The sequence below is a fragment of the Dreissena polymorpha genome, chromosome 15 (genome assembly GCF_020536995.1).
Source record: "Dreissena polymorpha isolate Duluth1 chromosome 15, UMN_Dpol_1.0, whole genome shotgun sequence".
NCBI lineage: Eukaryota > Metazoa > Mollusca > Bivalvia > Myida > Dreissenidae > Dreissena > Dreissena polymorpha.
This window is the reverse complement of record NC_068369.1, coordinates 56038562-56056670: the sequence shown is the minus strand read 5'-3', so window position 1 is coordinate 56056670 and position 18109 is coordinate 56038562. Positions and strand designations below refer to the sequence as shown.

The 18109-nt window shown below is 34.2% G+C and overlaps 2 protein-coding genes across 2 annotated transcripts in view; both read left to right on the top strand.

Annotated features, from left to right (window-relative positions):
* The first annotated feature begins 4830 nt into the window (after positions 1–4830).
* Positions 4831–18109, top strand: part of LOC127860126 (gamma-glutamylaminecyclotransferase-like) — an 80155-nt gene continuing 66876 nt past the window's right edge. Inside the window, exon 1 of the mRNA XM_052397975.1 lies at positions 4831–5105. Coding sequence (XP_052253935.1) covers positions 4911–5105 — 195 coding nt within the window. The 5' untranslated portion in view covers positions 4831–4910. The remainder of the gene's footprint in view (positions 5106–18109) is intronic.
* LOC127860125 (gamma-glutamylaminecyclotransferase A-like) overlaps positions 12677–18109 on the top strand; it is a 98234-nt gene continuing 92801 nt past the window's right edge. The window contains exon 1 of the mRNA XM_052397972.1: positions 12677–13030. Within this exon, the coding sequence (XP_052253932.1) occupies positions 12845–13030 (186 nt within the window). The 5' untranslated portion in view covers positions 12677–12844. The remainder of the gene's footprint in view (positions 13031–18109) is intronic.

Genomic DNA, 18109 nt, shown 5'->3' with positions numbered 1-18109 from the left:
TTGCAACAAGCTATATAAACCAGACGTTATTTGTGGCACTGAATCTTGGTTACATGGCGTGAAACCGAGAAAAACTTCAAAAAACACAATTAAATCATCTGAAATCTTTCATGAAGTGTACACTATTTATAGAAATGAACATTTCGATACGATTTGACGTCGGTCGAATGTATTGAATTTATAACAGACTGTGAAATTGAACTAATTAAGATGTTTTTGAAATCAAGAAAAACTCTTCATATCGGAACTTTTTATATGCCGAAAAAATCGATGGCGGACCGAGATAATATTAACTCGTCGTGATATCGCCTTAATGACAGTAAACCGAAAGAACTTATATTATCAGGGGATTTTAATTGTCCTGACATAGATTGACCACCCTTACCGTGTGTACCCGGGACACTCAAGATAGAACTATCTAGCAACATTTAATTGATATCATGAGTGAAAATAACTTAACTAAGGTACATTTCGATCCAACTCGTCAAGGAAATTTACTTGATCTAACATTTACAACAAACCCGTCGTTAATAAAAGTACTACAAACGTACCTGGTATCTCATGGTAAAGGTCACTTACTGTCCTGGTTGTCATCCATCCTTCAAGACCGATTTATGAAAGTTGTTGTTGAAGGTGAACTCTCTAGAAGCATACATGTTGATTCGGGCGTCCCACAGGGGACTGTACTCGGTCCATTAATATTTTTATGTCATATCAACGACTTTCCACTCAGTGTAATATCACAGGATACAATATGTAATATTTCGGATCATGTAAAATTACAAGAAGATTTAGCTTCACTAGAAGTTTGGGCATCAACCTGGGGTATGAAATTTAATGCAGAATAGTATTACATTCTAAGTGTTAAAAGTAAAAGTTAGTAGCTCTACGAGTTGGATAAAACAATATTGAAACATGTAGACTCTAATCCATAAATTGGATTACTCATATCAAATGACTTAACTTGGTCGAATCATATAACAAACATTTGCAAAAAGGCGAACTCAACGCTCGGGTTTCTTAGACGGAATTTAAAAGACTGTCCCATAGTATGTCGTAAAACAGCTTTTATCGCATTGGTTCGATCTCAGCTTGAATATGGTTCAATCATATAAGACCCCTTTCTTAAAATGGATATTGACAAAATCGAAAAAGTTCAACGTCTCGGTGCTCGTTTTATAATGAATAACTACAAATCCAAAGAAGAAGGATGTGTTACAAATATGCTCACTACTTTAAAACTGAATTCTTCTCTTCAAGACCGCCGCGCCTATAATACTAGTAGTTTGGTGATGCTTTACAAGATCGCAAGGGTATGGTGCCAGCAGTGGACCCAGATGAATACCTGACTAAATCTAAAAAAATAATGTCAAAGTAAAAACTAACTCCGACTATACATCGTCGAATATTCTAGACCGTTATATTACAAATAACTCTCGTGCATTCAAAATTCCTAGTGCTCAAACAAACCAGTACAAAAACTCTTTTTTTCGTGGAAACACTTGTGTTGTGGATCCATCTGGACGATAGTGTGGTGCGCAAACAGACAGTCGATGGCTTTAAACAAGCCCTGCCAGATCACTTCTGAAGAAACCACCCGTGTAGAAATGTACCCGAAGTATATGAGCAGGTACAGATGCAGAGAACTCCTTAAAACTGTTTTTTTCCCATTTTCATTGGTTAAAAAGACATCACCTAGTCCACGAGGTTATGTATTGTAACTCAAATTGATGCAATCTAAAATCATGTGTAAATATCTATCTGGTAAATTGGTTCAAACCTACATCTTATTCTGTTGAAAGAACTGCCATTCAAGAACTTGAAAGTTGTGCACTCGTTATTAACAACTGGATGAACGAGAATAAACTGAAACTGAACGCATCAAAAACGGAATTAGTCATGTTCGGTAGTAGACCCCAATTAAATAAATGTCAATCTAAAGAAATAGATATTGCTGGTGACACTGTTAAAGCAGAAAAATGCATACAGGTATTTGGGTGCATATTTAGACGAAACACTAAATTTTAAAGAACACATCAAAACTAAGTGTCGTACAGCTATGTACAACTACCTTAAAATCAAAAACATAAGGAAATACTTAACAAAAGAAGCAACAGAAATACTTGTTTTGTCTTTGGTAATATCTCATCTGGATAATTGTAATCTGATCTTGTATGGAACAGCTCAATGCGAAATAAACAAAATGCAACGTATTCAAAACATGTGTGCCAAATTGGTACTCGGTCGACAGAAATATGACAGTTCAAAAGATGCTTTATATGAACTTCATTGGCTACCAGTAAAGGCAAGGATAACATTCAAATTACTGGCCTTCATGTATAATTGTTCTGTTGGCCACGCGCCAAAATACCTTACAGAACTTTTAAAAGAAAAAGTACCAGCACGTAACCTACGATCTACCGTCTTGTATAACGGATGTTATGATGTGAAACGCACGAAGAGAAAAACATTCTTGGATAGGAGTTTCGGAGTTGTTGGTCCGAAACTGTGGAATGAACTTCCATCAAGCATCCGGACTTCCGCCTCAATAGACATTTTCAAAAGGAATTTGAAAACATTTCTCTTCAGAGACTTTTACAACCTATTTTAACTTGAATACCTGTGATCGAGAAAAGGATATTTATTGTACAAGTGACTGGTAACCAAGAATCATTAGGGCTTCTTTGCTCAATGATTGAGTTACATCAACCAGCTGTCTTTTAGTCACGCTTAGGCCCTCTAGTTGTGTCTTATAGTCACTCTGTAATTTTAACCTTCAAGTTGTGTCTTGTAGTCACACTTGGTCAGTCTATTTGTGACTTGTAGTCACGATAGTTCAAATAAGGTTAAAACCCAAAAGAAGTGTCCTTAAGGGTGACAGTGGTTTAAAGCTGTGGGATCCGACATCCAGAGTGCAGAAATATCCTTTTACGTATCCTTTTAGTAAATGAAAAATATTTGCTCATAAAATCATTATAATTATTGTCTTAACCCTAGTTATATCAATTTATTACATAATATTTTACTTTTACTGTGTTTTAATAGTGTAGCCGGTATAGTTTTATTGCTTAAGTTTCTTACAGCATTATTATTTATATCACACATATTTAGATCATTAATCCTTTAATTAATGCTGCATAATATTATCAATACCTCTTGTTTTTTTTTATCAATTTTATGTACATATATATGTTTTGTACAACGCCATTGAATATAATTATATAAATAGGCGTTTCATCAAATTAGCAAGTTTCAAGTGGTAAAGATCACATAGCTGCAAAATGTTGTGTGTCGCTCGGGATGTGTAGATTTCCGTATAACGTACATAGACTTTGTCAAGATTATAACTTTGCTCCCATAAATAGACTTTCAACAAATCGACACCAGTAACAAGAATGAAGAGGCGGAAAGTCGAGTCTGAAAGCTAAATTTTAAACTTACAATATATATGCATGTATGATAAATGAAATGATTTTCGGTTTGATAAATACGGTATCGTATCGGTATTGTACAGGTTATTTAGAAGAGAAAGTACGGTAATGTTGTAGCGCGGAAATAATCGGGTTTCTTGTTAAGGGTTTAGCGCATCAAATGCACGAGTTTCTCGTTTTGCGGCTTCTATGAGTTGCAAGTCTATAGATTCGCCATTCGCGGTGTGTATTTAAAGGGCATAAGGTATGTTAAAGGAGCAAGAAAGAGTGATAAACCGCCCTCCCGCACCCAATTTATGTGTGAAAATAATCGTTTAAATTTTGTTTATGTGTAATATTGCAATTATAGAAGTCGATATTTAGTTTCAGTCCAGATATTTTTAGTTCATGTCAGAAGGGATCCTTAAACGGACCGTTTCGTTTACTGTGAAGGTTATTGGGTGAATTTTGATGAAGTCTGAAGCAGATACGTTTTGTTGAATATTTTGTTCCATTCTTTGCTTCATGTTGTGCTCTAAGTGCTAATTTTAATTCTAAGTTATGTGTTTCTTTTTTTAGAATCTCATTTTCTAGAGATAGTTATATTTATTTGGGCCATATTTATTTGAATGGTAGCAGCATGTCTATCCGTAGTATCGGCCATCTTAATGAATGCATACGAATTTTGGAAGTCAATTTTGGAATACAAAAAATACGTGTGTTATATGTCAATCTATAGTTAAATGTGTATTATTGGACATTACAAATAAAACTGCTTTAAATCGGCAATGTTTTGACAAATACTGGCCAGACTTTGCTCCCTGTATTAATGTGTTTCATGTACAATTGTCTTATAGTATCCACGGTGCCTATACCACGTGACTTTTTCGGATCTGTGTTGGGAGAATAAAGCGTGACCCAGTTAACATTTTTAAGGATCTCCTTTTTAATATGTCACCATTTTTATGGGATTTTAAAAGTGGAGAGCCCGCTCAATCGTGAGAGTTTTCTATAGGTGTCATGTTTTTTGAAACTAATACGTATTGATTCAGTAAAGTGCAACCGCGTGTTTGAACGGTTAGAAAAATGTTGGGATCAGTGTGGGGACTTCATATTACAAACGCGAGGTTGCACTATTAATACTGTATATTTAAACGCAAAATGTTTGTTATTTACGACTATTTCACATCTGCATTTTGAAGCGGAAAGGATTTTTGTAATCCATAAAATTATATATGTTTACTTTTTTTGTTGTAACAGCGGCCATTAAATTGTCACTATTTAGATATAGCGCGGAAAATACTACCGGTTGTAAATCGACAACATCCGCGAAGAAATTTGACAGTAACCAGCATAGCTGGATTAAAATTAATTGTAAGTGAGAGCAAAGAACGACAACTCTGCGCGGAGATTGGTAACTCGCTAATATACGGCAAACCACTCAAAGCGACACTTCAATGTTTATCAAGACAACGTGTAGGTAAATAGTGAAAGTACGAAATGTCAAATATATTGCTTTTCGTGTATGGGACTTTAAAATCTGGCGAGCCCTATCATTATCTGATGAAGGACGAGCTTGGAGGGACATGTGAGCTGTTTAAATCAAGAAAAGCGGTGACTGTGATAAGTATCCTCTCGTTGTGGCATCCAGGTTTAATGCACCCGTATCTTCTTTATCTACCGGGTCAAGGTCATGTGAGTATGCTTTAATTAACTGACAAGTAGACTGTCAATCTCGAGGTAGGCTGGGAAAATAATACACCTGAACAAGGGAATAAAGATTGCAGTTTTGCCGTACGCTAGATCAAGTGTAGGGTCGATCCGATTGTTATTCAGATGGTATAGATCTGTTTATATTGTATACATGTAATACTGTAAAGTACGAACTTGTCGAACCGTAAAGTACATGAATTATGTTCTATTTTTATCTCGTCATAATAGGCCGCGAGCCCAGAGCACTTCCCCCCCCCCCACCCCACCCCCTTATAGGAATTGTGTATAGACCCTTTTTAATCCTTTATATCCCCTGAGTCTCATTACACATTATTTGCAACTGACTAGCGGGGCGTTACTAAGAATCTCAACTTTAAAATATATTAGTGTAAACGTGTTGTAACTTGTTATCAAAATGTGTAAGATTACCGTAAATACACACAACAAACACTTTTAACAAAAACAAATTATCTTTAAAAGGATATTTTCTAGTCATCATATTTGTAGAACATATACACATATCTTCTATATTATTCAAATACACATTCGTGTAACATACGTATTTTGTGTCAAACATTTTCTTTAATTTTACCTTCAATAGTATTCTATCAAACTAATTGTTGACAAAATGTGTAAAATAATAGCAATAAGCAATACAATAATTATTGATAATAATGATACGTATAATTATAATAGTTAGATTAATATTTATAATAAAAGAAATGACGTTCATAACAACATATCTCTTGGTCAAATAGCAGACATATTGTTACTATCATTAGCACAGTAGAAATTTGTTATTGATAATCAGATAGAATAGGCTGTGAAACTAGTTATTTAACAGGAGTTATGCTGTTTAAGGATTATTCGAAGCAGTATTGCAAATTGAAAAGAGTAAATATGTAAAATTAAGGGTATGCGTTTTCAAAAATTCTGTAAAGCCCCAAACATAATTTTGCAAACGTATGTCAATTTATGCCACATACCTAGTTTAAATTTTATCTGATTCCTACACAATGTCGGTGCATTAAATACTACGTTATAAAATAGTATATCCGTTCGCATACTTTGATCCAGCGCTCGTGATTGTCAAAGCCGTTGCTTAAAAATGCGAAAATACTGGGTTCTAGCGAATTGCCATAATATCCTGATTTTCATTTTATCTAATGAAATATACCGCTGATGACTGCATTCGTTCTCAGTATGTACACATGAATAGGAAAGTTCAATATTAAAAGCAATTCTTCAACGCTAACAAAGGCTTTATTCAGAGGGACTGTATTTGGCAAATAAAATTCAGTTGTACGTGGAGCCTTTACCCAAGAGTTTTCCTGTATGCATACCTACAAAACGTTTTGCCCACCTGGAGTTCCGTCACTTTAACTACACTGAACACTGTCTTGATAAGAAAAAAGCCGCAATTTCTATTTATGTTAGGCCACTTAAGATTTAAATATATCTTCATCTTGATTTAAAACAATGTGAAACGAAAACGGACATTTTTATTACTTTTTATTTGTTTAAAACAAAATATAAACAAAAACAAGCACATCGGATATTTCCATAGAAAAAGGTCAATTCTAGGAAAGAACCCAAGCAACACTTGAGGCATATCGAAGTTACCTGTATACTTAACCATATACTTTCAGAATATAGAAGTTGTACCATGCCCTATACTTGCAGAATATCGAAGTTGTACTAAACCGCATACTTGCGAATTATCGAAGTTATACTATACCATTTACTTGCTGTAAATCGAAGTTATAATCTACCCTACACGTATGCCCTGTCAAAGTTATTACATACCATTTAGTACAGAATGTGCAAAATACACTATATCAAATTCTTGCAGAATATCAAAGATAATACACTATATTTGCAGCATGTCGAAGGCGAGCCCTTTAAATTAGATAAAACCAGACTGGAGATTCTGAATGGCTTGGAAGCTCATCCGGATTTTTACGAACGTCATAAGGTGCACGTGACATTGGATGGTACTTCCGGTCCGGAAGTGGAGGCACAGGCGTACTTTCTCGTGAAATATCGGTCATATATGCTGGATTTACCGTTCCTTCAAAAGTTACACAAGCAATGTGGAAGGAAAGAGATACGTATCGCCAAAAGAAAGGCCAACGGGGACCTTCAAATATTGGCACGAGGTGCACACAAGCTATGAAAAACCCGAACAGTGATCGTGTAGGTTTTTATGTTCCAGTATGTTCATTTGTTGATTCAATGATAATATGATTATAGGTGCTACCTAATTTATGGGCAAAAGCTTTTTAAGTTTTTTTGATAAACATGTATTTTTAATAAATATATGGACATGATTGTGTTCAAAATATTAAAATTGTTGCAATAATTAAGTAATGCATCTTAAAAAATCAATCTTTAAACGAGTTACAGGTTCCCTAGCTTAAAGATCTAGCATCTTATTATTTTAATTTTTTTCTAGCCACAGGAATTTAAAGCTGGTTCGGTGGCTGTGGTATAGTAGATGGGGTGTCTGCTAACTGGCTTAGTCACTGGGAGGTCTCTGTATTGATCCCTTAAGTGGGAGCATTCTTAGATAACCCTAAAGACATACTATGGCGTACCATTTGGGTTGAAAGTCAAGAAGACCTACTAGGTAAAACGAGAAATGTACGTCGAAGTACAACAATTGTACGGCGACATACAAATATAAAATACACTTCAAAGTATATGTTTGTACGTCAAAGTACAATTTGTACTTCGACATACATGTTTGTACTTCGACGTACACATTTTCTGAAGAGCCAATCAAAACACTTGTCTATTGAGCCGCTTTTCCTCCCAGATTTATTCATAATAAATGTTTAAAAACTCTTTTTTAATTAAGGACAAAATGAATAAAAAAATATCAGAATGGCAAACAAAAAAACACATAGAAGTTTCAAGTATTTAATGCATTGATATAGATTATATACAAATTTAAAGAAGATTCAATTGTTACCTTTTTAAAACTAAAATTAATCAGCGTATTGTGAGTATTTATTCATGCGGGGCGGAGTATCACGACCGTCCAGCGCATTACTGTGTAGGAAATTCCCAACGGTAACCAAACAGTTACCAAACATTAACGGGATAAATAATGTATAATAACCTCCCCGTGGGTCGTATTTTGTAATAACCATAACTTGCATAAGTCAGAGGTTACTTCCGCCACGCCAGGTCAATAAATACGCACAATATCTATGAGTAAGCGGTCGATAGTTGCATAATTTGGTATAAATAATAATTATAATAATAATGTTCAATGTCAAATATCTCTAAAAGCAACAGATGTAAGGTGTCTTCTGATTGGCTAACACTCAAGGGTCGGTGAAAATTGTACGTCGAAGTACATTTCTCGTTCTACATATTAGGTCTTGTAGACTTTCGACGTCATGGTACGTCATACATGTATAGACACTAAGTAATGGTCCTACCCCGGAAACAGTTTGTTTCATCAAATGTCTCAATCAACTTGACAGCTTGCTAAAGCAGTTGCATTTAGCATACAGTACACTGATTTAACATAATCAAAATCATGTGATTTGTCAAATCAATTTTGATTGACAAATTTGACAGGATTTTTTTACATACAATAAGTTTTAGACTGTCAAATAACACACACTACGTATTGAAAGCCATACCTGGAGCTTTCGTCTGTATACCACTGACTTCATCAGAAGAATGATTTCTACTGTTGGGAAACGTTAACACCGCTAATTGTCTTCTATATTTATTATCAATGTATAATTATGTGCAACAGCATAACAACATACTTAGTTTCGCAATTAAAATATTTAATAAATACAGGTATCTGGCAAGTTTCTAATTTTCTTTCGCAAACTATTGTCGAATAGTTTAAATTTTGTCGCCCCTAAAAAACAAGCCATTTTGTAGCAATTCTTAAATCACAGTCTAAACTGCATACACTTAGCTCTATAGCTACAATTAGAATGCAAATATTAGAATGCATCATGTATATCATCCATATTTTTTTTATTTAAACATTCAAATAACACATAACACAGTACATATATAAAAAGGTATGTGGTATTGTGTGGAGATACAAAACACTTCACATCATTTATTGGCAACATAAAATAATAGTTACAAAATAAGTAATACTGAAACACTGTCATCAACCTACAGTACACCAATATTAACGTATATGAAATTACAAAGTGGTGTTATTTTATTACCTTTTACAAAATTAACAATGCTGGTTTTGTACAAGCCATAAAACATGTATCACGGATTAACACGTAACAACCAATTTATTAATAACCAGGGCTATAGATAACAAGCGTATGTGTGTTATAACGCAATTAAAATAACCAAAAACGGAATTAAATTCAAAATCGAGCGTACAAAAACGCAAATATAAATTTAATGACGGAATTCCCGTAAAAACCTTGCGTCACGAAACGCAATTCTTACAAACACCGGACGTATTTCTTTTAAACTGGTTATTTCCCGTACAAAAATGTACCGAATAGTATATATGCAGTCCTATAAAGAAAAGAAGGCAGTCTTTCCAGCGGTTATCAATCTTTGAGGTAAATTACTGTAATTATTCCTAGACCCTTCCGATTTCTTCTTTCATTTTCTTAATATATCAAAATGGCCACTCGTGGCCGTAGAAAGAGTATCCTCACACAAACAAACACTTTAGACAGGTATTTACACCAGAATATTGGGGAAACCGAAAGCTTCTGTGCTGCTTTGCTGAACGATCTGTTGCAAGATTTGATCATTTCTCTCGAGAATTTATTCGCCGATTATTATTGACGATTTTGAACGAGGTTGCTTAACTCAAAAAACACGTGTAAGTGAAAAAACTTTAATAGAGTGGCGAAACAAACACCCGTGGCAGGTGATGGATATGGAAAGTGGAGTTATGAAATGTACATTATGCACAAACATGAAAAGTAAATTAAAACTTACTAATGTTGCTACAAATGTTGATTTATTTTTCACATGCACACAATAATATAGTTATCTTAGTAGATTTTTATTATATTATATATGTCATTCCCTAAATTACCCAATTGAGTTAAAAAATAGGGGGTGATAAACCCAATAAAGCTCAAAAGTAGGGGGTAAAAAATTGTTCTAAAACTCTATTTAATTTACAAAATCCCTATTGTTGTCAAAACAGGGGGTGTAAAACCCAATTACCCAAAAAATTATCTATAGCCCTGAATTACACAATATAAAGGAAATCATATTAATTGCATTATGCATTTACTATACAAGCTATTTGCTACTGTTTAGAATTACATTATCTTACTAAAATGATCACAACAGATACTTAGTGCTTTTACATACTTGTGGTAAGTTTTGTATAACTAGTTTGACATTAATTGGCAGACACTTGTCGATATACAGACTAAATTTGCATGGGAACTTTCATATTTTTTCAGCATAATTGCCTTCAAATTATTAACTTAACAACCCTTTGACATTGTTTGCACATCTGTTCTTATGATACCATAGCTGATTTTTGTTTATAGATAGACAGATATAGACTTTTCAAAGTTCTATAAAAGTTCACACATGTTCCATCCAAGTAAACCAACAGAACCAATAAAGATCACCACAGATAATAACTGTGTGTATAGCTTGGAAACTTTGATAGTTCAGGAATCCCTCCTTTGTTGATTTCTGTAAACCAAAACTGCCAGTTTTGCTGGATAGAATGGCTTGTGTGATGCCCAGCTCTTGCCTTGGCAGAACAGCTTCTAAAGACGGAAAACCAACAAATATCTTAAAATCTGATTAATAATGCAGGACAATTTATAAATGTCTTGTTTTTTGTTGATTTCGAATCTGGAATAATTTGTACGTAAAATTGTGGTACGAAAATCCTAAAGGTATCGGATTTTGTGGTTTTAGGCCTAAACTTATTAGAGTGATATGTAACCTTTCGGGATATCGGTAAAGTGCGAGCAGACGAGATGCAAATACGTTAAAAATTAAAGCTAAAGGACTGAAAAAGATCGGAATATCTTTAAATTTTGTGAATAAATGTGTTTCTAATGGATAACAACGACAACTTGCCAGAATATTGCTCATGATCACACGTACAACTTCTTTCTGAGAGCGAATGGAAAATGCGTCACGAATTCTGACAAATAAATAGTAGGGTGTCGTTATTGAAATACCGCGATAATACTGGAAGAATAGAGATGCCAACTATAATATTTTAAAACAAATAATTTTTTAACAAGCGTTTGTGATTTGTCAGGATAATAATAACAATAAGATATCGAAAAGATCAAAGCAAATAAATTCGACAGAAATCTGCGATTCGGCAATATATTTAAGACGGGTTATGTTCACGTAAATTGTGTTTGGTAAAGTACTGTCACTATATGTAGTGAACCAGTCTTCGGCTTATACCCACTGAAGATGAGTATTCAGGGGAGATAATTGAGTAATGACTTAATTCTGGAACGGTTGCGAAGAAAAACAAATAATGCGAGAATATTTAGTGCGATTCGCTAACATAATTATGATGTCATTGATATATTTTTTCCTGAGGTATGTATTAACATGTGATTTAGCATATGTCAAAGTGTTTTCTATTTGTTCAAAGTCATAAATAGCATCGCCAAAATATATGTCACGTGGCATTTTTTTTTGAGACGCATCCATATGTGGTATTCTTATGTAATTTTATGTCTAAATTTATGTATGAACGGTCAACGCCCGCTTTCGCGGGCTTTTGCCCGTATTATCACATTTTAAGTACCTTATTTTATCACATATTCTAATATCGTGTAATGTTATGTTATTCTTACTTGTATTTATACTCAGTATTTGTGTATCATGAACAAGTATTATTTAAATGTATTATACAAAATTAAAAACAACATTGTTTAAAAGCCTTTACCTTTTAGAGGAATATAGTTAGCTTAGTTTAAGATCGAATTGTGTTCAGGATAAACTAGTATGGTTAACAAATTTAAACATGTTTTATAAACTGTCTCCTCCTAATAGTGATGTTACTTGCGTTATGTTTACTTTAACTGTTAACTTCACTGTGCAGTCCGCAAGGGCTAATCAGAGACGAAACTCCGACTAAACTGGATTTGTTCAAAAAAGAGATTTTCTCTAAACGAAAAATACCATAAAATCTGAAAGTGTCGTTTCTGATTAGCTTGTGTGGACTGCACATGCTAATCTGGGACGACACTTTAAGCACATTCATTTAATCCTCCTTTTCACAGAACACGGCCCGAATTGTCGAAGCCGTGTTATCTATTTAAAAAAAATATGGTCTACTGTTTGTCATAATGTTAAATACTAGTATGCAATACGATGGTTTTCGCCGAGAAACGCTAACAGCAACTCTGACTGGTTATGTGGATGCCTAGTCTAACTTCTATATAGACTGAGGAATGATTTCTGTTTTTGAGACAGCCAGCACGAGTGTTCAGGTATAACTACATACATACCTTTTAGTGAATAAGCGCTGACGTGTGTACCCTTGTGCAATCATCAATTTGTACGTGCCTATAAATGTGTAACGAACTTATCTATGGGTCACTTTCTAGTACGCTGTATAAATTAACATAGAGCTTACAAACGCATGCTTATTTGAGGGAATATTGCAAGTGAACTAACATGTCCAAAAAGGTAAAGAAACAACAATAGATATATTTCACAACCGAGTTATACATTAATTGATAGACCTTACATCGAACATGAAGCACATTGTATTTGTGTATGGAACTCTGAAAACAGGTCTACACAACCATCACCTGATGACCACCGGAAGTAAGGGACACTGTTGCTACCTTGGAACAGCGGTCACTTCCGGGAAGTTCCCTCTCATAGTGGCTACCAGATTTAACATCCCGTTCTTGCTGTTCGCACCTGACCATGGATATGTAAGTAGTGAAAACTGTTTAATTAAAATAAATGATCTTTGTGCTGTTATACGAATTGTGTAATGTATAATACATGTATTCTAAAGCACGAACGTGTGATAGCACTATGTAGTCCATACGTACTTCTTTTGTAATGAGCTTGAAAACGTTCACATAGAATATAGACTCATGTAGCACCGCCTTTATAATTATTTTCTTGAGTAAACACGAAGTACAAAACATTAAAATTGGCAGATGATGTTTTATAACTATAGGTGCATCAGACACGCTAACCATAGCATAGCCAGATCTTGTTAAGGTTAACAGGTGATTAATTTATTTCGGATATACAGGCAGTGAAGATGATGCGCTGAATTTTAAGTGTTCAAAACTAGAATCAATATGAGAAGAATTGATATACATTGCTATTTATGTATTATTATCACACGTGCGATTTTAATCATTTTTATAGTTAAGAAGCGCATTTTGTTTCATAGCATTGTGGCAGGGGAGTTGTACGAAGTGGACGATGCACAAGTGGCCGCCCTGGACGAATTAGAAGGACATCCGCACCTGTATGAGCGCAGACGGACGGACGTCAGGGTGACGTCTGGAAATGCAAGCGAAGGAACGCCTATGAATGAAGCAGCAGAGAACGACGGCCCAACGGCATTGGATGAAGCTATTGGGAATTGTGTGAAGACCACTAACTGTATCAGAAATCTACCGCTTGATATATCAAGCGACGTGACGTCAAAGATTGCCGGACAAATGCGCATACCTGCTGGGCAAGTCATTTCAGCCCATACTTACTTTCTTGTTGCTTACCAACCGCATCTGTTGGCGTTACCGCGCTTGGTTTCCTACGACGGGATAGGCTTTGTCACACCTCCAACGGACGCTAGCGATGACTTTCTCAGAGAAACATTCCGTGAGGTGCATACAGGTATCCAGTATTGACAATCGGAACGCGAAACCGAACACACATTCCACGTCCCAATGGCATACGTAGTACAGAACGACTACATCATGTTAACCAAATAACCTAAATTTGCGGTTCTGTATAGACGTATAAACGTACTCAGTGATATTGCAAATATTGTTTTCAGAATTGTAAGTTCCATGAATGTTATATTATCTGAAGCAATTTGTTTTTTTGCAGCATGTATTAATATTCACATTGATAAACCACAACATGTTCTTTGAATATAACAGATCATTTACCGTAGAACATGAAATATCCACACAAAAAATACCTATTCACGTGTGAGTTGTACCTTACGACATATGTTTCGACACAGACAAATTGAAAATACAAGAGCTTTTTAACGGAAAAACAGCAGTCCACTACAGGGTTAGTGCTGTCGGAGTAAGAGCAGAATCTCCATAAGCTGCATTAACATTAGATGAGACGCCGCATGATGCGGCTTCTCATCAGGGTCTTGGCTGTTTGCTAAAAGGAATTTCTGTAAGAAATATTCTAAATATAGATATAAATATACTAGACATCCCTTATTTTGGAAATAAATTGATCCAATTTAGAAGGATGGAAGAGTCCACTAGTCCATTAATGGGTTAATACATCTATTTAGTGGCACACAACGAGCTTTGAATTTCCATCTAATGTCTATGTACGATATTGGCCAGCTTTCTAAGTTATATTTCAGTTGAAAACAAATAATGACTTTTATAACCGGAATATTGTTTGCTATACATTATTTCTCTATTTTTTGTGTAGTGTAATTACACTGCACTATTCCTTGAAAAAATACTTCCCGCTTAAATCATTCGCTTACCAATGGGGACTAATCAACAAGAGTGTTCCAAAGAATGTACTGCGATGTAATGCACAGTGGTATATGTGTATCTGTGCTATTCAGGGGTACATGAATCAGCGGGAAGTATTATTGAAATGAAGTGATGGTGTAAAACGAACATAACATAGATTCCCTGATACGTTAACTATGGTGTAAACAATTTTGTATTTTTAAAAACAATAACACGTTTAAAAGCAATCTTAAAGGGATCTTTTCACAGATTTTGGCATGTATTGAAGTTTGTCATTAAATGATTTATATTGACTAATGCAAACATTGGTCTAAAAAGCTCCAGTAAAAAATCAAAAATAAAATTAAAGAAAGAAAAAACACCCTCAACTGGGCTCGAACCACTGAACCCTGGAATAAAAGTCTATCGTTTAGACCACTCGGTCATCTCATACAACGAGTTATGTATGTTATACTTTATATAAGCAATCCTCATAGTATCGCAAAATATAGCGACAACAGCAGAACTATCCAGAACTCTTCAAATTATTCAATCGCTTCGCGTTTATAATTTTCAGGTTTTTAACTCGTAAAAGATGATGAAAAGACAGACAGACAGTTTATTTAGACATATACACAAGTACATCGTCTTCATACTCAAATATACACATTATTTCTGTCACGAAATTAAGCATATTTACATAACATTACATAACATAAAATGGTTATTTAAGAATACAAAGATGAATAAACACAATCAATTTTAATAATACGTAAATTCTATCAAAGCGGTAATGGAATTTTAAAAAGCATTATTTAGATTCGTATTTCTTATAACAAAAGCTTCTTATATAAATGTACATACATTTGAAAGAACCTATTTGTTACATGAAGCTAATAACATATGGAATGTCTATACAGATGGGTTTACATAAAACATACGGCTAATTTGTTTTTTCATATATCAGTGTAACAACGGCAAATACATATAAAGTGGTATTCGTCTTCTGCATCGAAGCTATTACTACAGAAACAATAACGCTTATTTCTTGGAATGTTATTCTGAGCCTGCTAGTTTGGATTCTCAACAGGTGTGAAGAGACTCTTAATCTAACAAAAAAATATGCGTAAACGCCTAGGAAGCAAGTCTTAATATCCTTCATAGTAAAGTGAAGTTTTAAAAAATGTATATATATCTAATACAGAACTGTTATTATTTTTTTCAAACCGCTCTTGTTTATAATTGTCAACAAGTCTATATTTGAACTCACTAATAAAACTATAAGCATGCACAACATTTGGATTTTCAAATACATAACCGAATCCATAATTATTTTACCTGTTCTTCACATTTGAGACCCCATTTATATGACCTTTATTACAATCAGCTAAAGCTTGTTTGTAGAAAATCTGTATTATAATATTTTCAATTTTTAGAATTTTAAACCAATACTTCAGAATGTTAACAAACCTGTTAAAAAATAATAAAAAAGTTGTTTTAGATTCGCAAACTTTCGTTTAAGTTATGATAATTGTGAGGAAACAGTAATACTGAACATTTACCATGCTCTAAAATAGCCATAATTTGCATCTTTTGACGATTTAAAAACCTGAAAATTATAAAGTATTGCAACGCAAAACGATTAAATAATTGAGAGTTCTGTTGTTGTCGTTATATTTTGTGAAACTACGAGGATTGCTTACATAAAGTATACAATATATCCGAAATTGTATTAGTACGGATGGCCGAGTGGTCTAAGAATTGTCCTTTTACTTCAGGACTCCAGGTGTCAGTGGTTCGAGCCCTGTTGAGGGTTACTTTGTTTTTGTTGTTTTAATTTTAATCTTGATTTTTTAACTGGAGCTTTTTAGATCCAATGTTTACATGTATCAATATAAAGCATTTAATGACAATATTCAATACATGCCAAAATCTGTGAAAAGACCCTTTAAGTGTGGTGTACACAACTATACATCAACTAGACATATGCGCATCAATGATACATGTTTTGACCCAGTGAGTCTGTGTGTAATTCAGAATAAGACATTTCCACAATCAGTTTATATGGCAAGAAAAAAAGCGTGTTTCGTGTTTAAAGGTATTTAAACTTACCAAAATGTTAAATATACATGTATACAAATAGACCTCGCATATTTGTACTAGGGATTGTAATGAGTGTATGTTATGATCAATTTTAATAATCATTAACTGAACTAAATATCTATTTTATTTAGCCTACATAAACAACATGTTACATGCAACGACATTTCTATTGTTCAATTCATGGTTTGGGAAGTAGGTAAATTACTACATAAAGATATTTTCTGCGCGCCATATATTTCTTTTAATAATGTTCATGGAAAAGTGATTAAATTATAAAATATAGATGGTAGATATTCTGCTGCAGTTGAAATATATCCAAAGGAGACAATAACACATTTGATGGATCACACATCAAAGTCGTGCCATCGTGCCAATCTGCACGTACGTACGTAGGTACAGTTGATTTATAGATTTGAAAACAAAAATGCTAATAACGGAATAAACAACTTCTTATTTTCAGTTACGTAATCGAAATGTCGTGACCATTTTTTCACAACGGAATCTGTTGCGACGGAATGACCTAGAAATTATTTTTTTTTTAAACAAGTGTTCCGCGGTCGGAGACATATGCCCCCCAAAACGTGGCCTTGACCGTGACCTTGAACTATGACCTAGTGATCTGAAAGTCAATAGGGGTCATTTGCCAGTCATGATAAATGTACCTATGGAGTTTCATGATCCTAGGCCTAAGCGTTCTTGAGTTTTATCCGGAAACCATTTGGTGGACGGACCGACGGACCGACGGACAGACCGACATGTGCAAAACAATATACCCCCCTCTTCTTCTATGGGGGGCATAAAAATTAAAACCAATCTTCATCCGCAGTATTTATCGTAGTTATAGAGATTTTGTTTACTTTTGTTCTTCTTTTTATACCTTTTGGTAGAGTACTTTCATATATCCGTTCTGTATCCACACTATCAATCTACTCAATTTTCTTCCATTTCCTACTCCAATTTTAGATAGATTTATGTGAATAATGCATTCACAAATGCATTTATTACGTTCTCTTATAGCCTGGTGTGTATGCTAAAAATTGGTTTCGTTACGCCCGTGTAACATATCATCATAATGTAAAATTGTTATTGCACGTTGAAACTTAATTCACAAACAGGTAATTAGTCTTTTTCACAGATTTAGGCATGTTTTGAGGTTTGTCATTAAAAGCTTTAAATTGATTAATGTTAACATTTTAACTAAATAGTTATAAAACAAGAATAACCTAAAAG